This window comes from Camellia sinensis, chromosome 15, assembly GCF_055761805.1.
Source record: "Camellia sinensis isolate YWXY chromosome 15, ASM5576180v1, whole genome shotgun sequence".
NCBI lineage: Eukaryota > Viridiplantae > Streptophyta > Magnoliopsida > Ericales > Theaceae > Camellia > Camellia sinensis.
In genome coordinates, this window is record NC_138975.1 from 22415281 (window position 1) to 22421377 (window position 6097).

General features: G+C 36.0%; 1 protein-coding gene across 1 annotated transcript; it reads right to left on the reverse strand.

The window, feature by feature from the left end:
- Positions 1–2739: 2739 nt before the first annotated feature.
- Positions 2740–5663, reverse strand: LOC114277893 (uncharacterized). The gene is made up of 2 exons (XM_028219848.2): positions 5283–5663; positions 2740–3638 (listed from the first exon to the last, which is right to left on the reverse strand). The coding sequence occupies exons 1-2, from the start codon at positions 5530–5532 to the stop codon at positions 3001–3003; spliced, it is 888 nt and encodes a 295-aa protein (XP_028075649.2). The 5' UTR covers positions 5533–5663; the 3' UTR covers positions 2740–3000.
- Between the last annotated feature and the right edge of the window lie 434 nt (positions 5664–6097).

Below are 6097 nucleotides of genomic sequence, written 5' to 3' on the forward strand. Positions count from 1 at the left end.
ACAAAACAAAACAAAAACCTCTAAGCACAGATACTCTAAAAAGACACCATACGTATTGGATATGCCTGTGAGATACGGATACGTGCCTGATACATGTCGGATACGTCCAAGAAGAACCCAAAAACACTTCATTTTTTTTTCATTTTCAGATACGGCTCAGATACAAGATGATACGGCTTAAAATAAGTAGGATATGGCTCAGATATAGAGGATATGGTTCAGAACAAATAAAGTAACAGTCTCTATTTAAATTACAAATCAGAAGGGTCTTATTGGCAAAATTGAAAATTGAAGCCCAATTTAAGCTTAACAAAAGACGAAAACTACATCGATTTTAGGGCTTCTCTTCTCCTCTGATACATTTCTTTGTTGGTTGAACCCCTAGCAAATTCCTCCACCACTAAAGCAAGCAATTGAATCCTTAACAATTGAATGTAAAACACACTTGCCTTCCTCCTCTGCTTCAGGAACCGAGGCAGAGGAACTGAGGCTCTGTTAATGCTGGTTTCTAGAAAATTAACATTGTACCATTGCCCTTGTTTACAAAATCCATAATTTTAGGAAAATGAGTTCAGGAAGTTTAGGTTCAATGATTGGATTGGAGGTTCTTAGCTTAATAGAATTTGTAAAAATTTTATAATATTTAATTTTTCAAATGATCTTGGCCATTCATGTATTTTTTAGATTTTGTTGTATCTCCATATTCGTATAGTATCATATTTGTGTTTATTGGAAAAAAGTAGCTCACAAGGCCAGGAGACATCAAAAGTTAGCGTCTCTACTTACCAAGTTGTGAGCTTCATCAAATATCAATATGCTATTATTCCACTTAATCGAAAGAGATTTTCTATTCCCAGGATCAATAAGATAGTTATATGGTGCAAACACTATATCAGCAACCTTGTGGAGCTCTCGGGACACATAATAAGGACACCTACAAAAAAAGTGTGAACATTGACAATCACGAGTAAACATGAACTTATTATTTAACTTTTTGATATTAAAAGAGAACAATACGTAAATAACTCCACAGCTTTTTCCAATATTGACCAACTCCTCTATGTCAATAGGTTCATCTCCAAGACTGGGATTTTCCTTCATAAATTCTACAAAAGAAAAATGGAAAGGTTTGCTGTTTTTCGTTTTTCAGAACAATTGATCCACTGAACATCAAAAGGAAGCAGAAGTTTCATCGGATTAGTACATATCATAAAGAGCCTTCTGATTGACAAGAAAGAGCACAAAAGCGCCTTCAAGAATATTAAGCCATCACTATTGTGAGCATCAGGAAATCATGTTATTTGATTCAGCTAAACAAACTCATTACCTGCTCCAATCTATCCTCTTACATATATTTACTTTAAAAGCTCATAAGTTGTGCATTGAAGCTAAAGAGAGAAACCAAATAGAATATACATCATTAAAAACAACCATGTGTTACTCATATAAAATTACCTGAAACACAAGGAAAATGGCGGCAGTATCGCTTTTTGTGCTTTTCACAAAGGGAATGGCAGGCATTTGCCTGGGTTCTTCCACGGAGCAAACTCACTTCTTCATGAATGCATAATTGCTCACGAGATCCTAATACTACCATTTTGGGCCTGCATGTTATCTAACATCGAGCAATTTCAAATTTCAGTTTTTTATTTTTTTTTATTTTTATATATAATTATCCAAAGCACTGTTAGTGACAAACCAACAACTTCAAGAGAAAAGGTATTAGTCGCATGGAAAATTCTCTATGTACTCAGTTAAAGAAATACCATAACTCTTGGTCAGAATAATTACAAGTTCATCACAAAAAGGTATGACATCTACAGTTTCAGCAATCACCTTACAATTCAATTAACAACTAGGTCAAGTATATAATTTTTTTGATAAGTAACTAGGTCAAGTATATAATGCATTCATGTGAAGCAATATTGATATGCATGCAATTAATTCTTGAACAAACATTCGTCAATGTTTGATAACCATCCAAGGGTTAGGAGTGTTTCCTTATTAACCGTGATGTCTGAGTTTGAATCTTATCATTGTACTACGCAACTTTCCTTTTCTTATTTTCCTTATAAGGGTCATCATTTGGTTCAAAAGTCAGTGACCCTACTAGCTTTTATTCAACCCAAGTCCGTATCCTAAGTAGACCAACCTAGCCCAAATGAGGCTTGGGCTAGGCCTAGGCCTAAGGATTGAGGCCTGGTCCAATCTACGAACTTGGTACAAAAAATAAAAGATGGGGGGAAAACGAAAGGAAAAAAAAAAAAAAAAAACTTGAATCTCGACCCATTAGGCTAAGTCTGCGGTCGCACCTGTTGGCCTTTGAGAGCCAGCCTACTCGTCCACAATGACCTTACAAAAAGGACCCCTAATCCCAACAATGTCCTTAGATTAAGAACAACAATTTAATTCATTCTCATGCCATTTGGGTAAACACAACATGTAATATTTAAGGTATATAGATACCATTGTGGACACAAGAAAGACCCGAATTATAGAAGCTCTCACTTTCCAGCATGATTTCTCAGTCATATATAAAGGTCCAATTCTCTGAATCGATCCCCTAATTCATTCATTGAATTAAAAGCACCTCATCAATCAATTATCCTCCCTTACCAGTGCGTAAGATTCAAACTAGCAACACAAACAAAACCACCTATCCAAACAACTAATACCTACAAAATAGGAACACAATTCATTATTAGATGAATGTAACAATGTTAAAATGAAGTCAACTTAGAAGTCAAAACATAAGTAGATATAAACAACAGTGGAAGCAACTCATTAAGAGGCAAACATGATTACATCAGTAGAGCAAAAAAGAAAATAAAAACGAAAAACAGGAGTGTTTTTTTCCCAGTGATTCCATATAGGGACATAAACAGGGAAAACCAACTGAGTCAATAAGAATAAAAAAAGAGTTTCTCATTGGAATTAGCTGTCATGACTAGACACTGGAGAGACCAAAGAAGCTGCCAGTGATCATAACCACAACAAAAGCTAAACCAGAGAAAGGCCACAGATGACAACTACCACATAGAAACTGCAATCTATGAAAACAGCGCGTATTGTTTGGTAGAATACCAAACTCATTTCCAAAATCTTAACTGCTCCTTTCCAGTTTTCCTCGTCTTCCAGCATACCAACTTTTCCTTCTTCCTCAATCTTCTCAGAATCTCTTCGCTTCCCTAACAGTCGTAGAAGCACAATTGTTACATCAGTCAGTAGGAGTATATAAAGAGGCCTCGACGCTATGGTGCTCTGCGACTTGACTATGTTATGAGGAAGATTAGTATAAGACAGAACCACCAACAGTGCTATTATGACAGAACAAACAACACGTGTACTTTCTGAAGCCACAATGCATGAATTTATTTCTTTGGCAGTGAAGACATTGGGCTGAGTGCCACATGCTTTTGAAAACACTTCTTCATCAACCGATGCTTCGGGAACCTTTGGGGTGACAAGTAATGGCTGTACTGCCCCTATGTCTGTCTCACATTTGCGCAATTGTGGTTCTACTCTGCTTGCGAAGGTCACAGCATTTCCCCTTGAATACCCGGCATTGATGTCATGTTTCGTTGGTGTATCATGTTTCGTTGGTGTATCAGAATAACCATCTTCACCCTTAAAACCAGCTGCAAAAGCAATAATGCCATCGAGGAGATGTATTACATTCAGATATAAGTAATAAATGACATTGTTTGATAACTGAAGGAATTTGAGCTAATATTAAATTTCTTGCTTTGAGATCGAAAATTGACACAAGATTACTTCATTCACATGATATCATTTAAATATCAATTGCCACCCTATGCCCTGAAGACAGGTTATGCAGGTTTAGGGTAATATCTGCAAATAAATACATTTAAACTAGAGAAATTTCTATTACCCCATAAATGATCCCTAACTTGAATTCAAAACAATAATGCTAAAGATTTCAAATGCACTGATCGATCCAAAGTGCAGCAAGAAATGCAATCCTATTCTGACATTCTGCTAAGCTAAGGCACTCTAAGCCAAACCCTTGATGTCCTCACAGTTATATATGAAACAATTTAAACTTGAACAAGAAAACAAATGCATATACACCAATCATATGCTAATGCTCGTTGTCATTTCCCTTGTACTATTTTTTTTCCTTTTTCTTTTTTTTTTTTTTTTTTGCAAAAGGAAACATGCAGGATGACGTTCAGGTTGCAGTGAAGGAGGTTTAAAGATCAACCATGAGAATAGTCAAATTGTTTGACAAGGGAACTTCATTTGCATTCCTAAATGGATTTTTAACTACAGTGCTATTTGGGACTTCCACCAGGTCCAAACCAACCAGAGATAAGGTGAAGAAGTAAAAGACACAGGCCGGTTGTTTTGAACATATAGAGTAGGAATCCACACATTTTTCAAATTTTGGAATCATGTTCTTTCCTTGTATGTGTTGTCCAAACTCAATTTGTTGTGAGGGGTAAAAGAATATCTTAGAGCATCTCCAACCTTTACTCTTTTTTTTCCCATCAAATTTGAGTAAAAACTTAATCTGATATCGAATGTTCCAACAGACAATATTTTTCATCAAAGCACTGGTCGACCGGAAGGATGACCAGGCAGATGTCCGGCCGGTCGACCAGTTTGTGTAAATTGACCAACACTTTTCTTTTGTCCGGGAGGACGTACAGTCCAACGGTCACCTACAAATTTCATATGGAAGAATAAAGCTACATTGATTTGATGAAAAAAGTAGCTCTCCATCTATTTGATATCAGTTTGATGAAAGGTTTCGGCATTTTTCATCAAATTTGAAATTGATGACGTGTTGGACACGCTCTTATGGCAAACTAGATTTCTTTCTTATAAAGAAGAATTAGTGGTTTTCTTGTTTATTGTTTAAAAAATAATAATGTATCTACGGGAGAAGTAGAAAGTGAACAAGTATTGTATATATTTCTATTAGGTGAGGTGAGTTCAGGGGCACAATATGTAGATGCCATGCCATGTTATGTAAATCTGTTTACAATGTTTTTACGCCAGTCAATAAAAAATAAAAAGAAAGAAAGACATAAAACACACGACTCAATATATATTTAAAACCTTACCACACAAATTCAATTTCCGAAAAACGCACATAAAATGGGTAAGTGAATGAATAAACAAGTCACATCGGGTAAATAACAGGCAATTGGTTTTCAAAATCAAGTCATACGAATAGAATGATGATTAAAAATGCAGGGGACATATATATGAAAACAAGAATTATGGAAAGAGAAGAAGAGAGAGAGATAGGGTACAGTGAAATTGATCAAAGGGATTGAGGGGAGATTGTGGAAAGGACTGATCTTGGAAGAAGATAGCAGGGGATGATTGCGAGTGAGAATGTTTGGGAGACAGGTTTGGAATACGCCCCGTGATCAGAGCCAATCGATCTGACCCTCTGTCCACGATCCTCCTCCTTCTAGCTTCCCTTCCACTCATCCCACCGCCACCAACACCGACACCGACACCGACACCTCCACCACCACCCACCTCCGTGGTCTCCATCTCTCTCTCTCTCTCTCTCTCTCTCTCCAAAATTCAGAAAAATGCTTTGCGAGTCGCTAACCACGGGAGGCAGTTGAGGGCTCCGTTATAACACGACCACAGTAAATCCCCCTTAATTATACAAACACCCCTAAACTACTGTATAATATCATTTAGATAACTACATTTTTTACTTATTTTTCATTTGTTTAGAAGAAAAATATTTTTAAATAAAAAATATTTGGTGAAGAAAATGTTTTCTATGTTTAATGGCGGTGGTAATGGTGAAATGCAAGTAGAGGTGGAGATGATGTCATGGTAGTAGGGTGGCGGTAGTGGTGACAGTAATAGTAACAGTGGTCGTGGTAATGGTGTAGTGGTTGAAGTAAGAGTAGTTGCGATAGTGTGGTGACATTATTAAAATTTTGGTTTGGAAAATGTTTTTTTAAAAGTAAAAAATATATTTTTTTTATCCATATAGATTTGTTTTCTATTGACCATGAAAAATGTATTTCGTTAATTTTCGTTTTTTATTATATAAAATACCAAAAAATATTTTCCGCTCAAATAAATAAAACGTTGTATA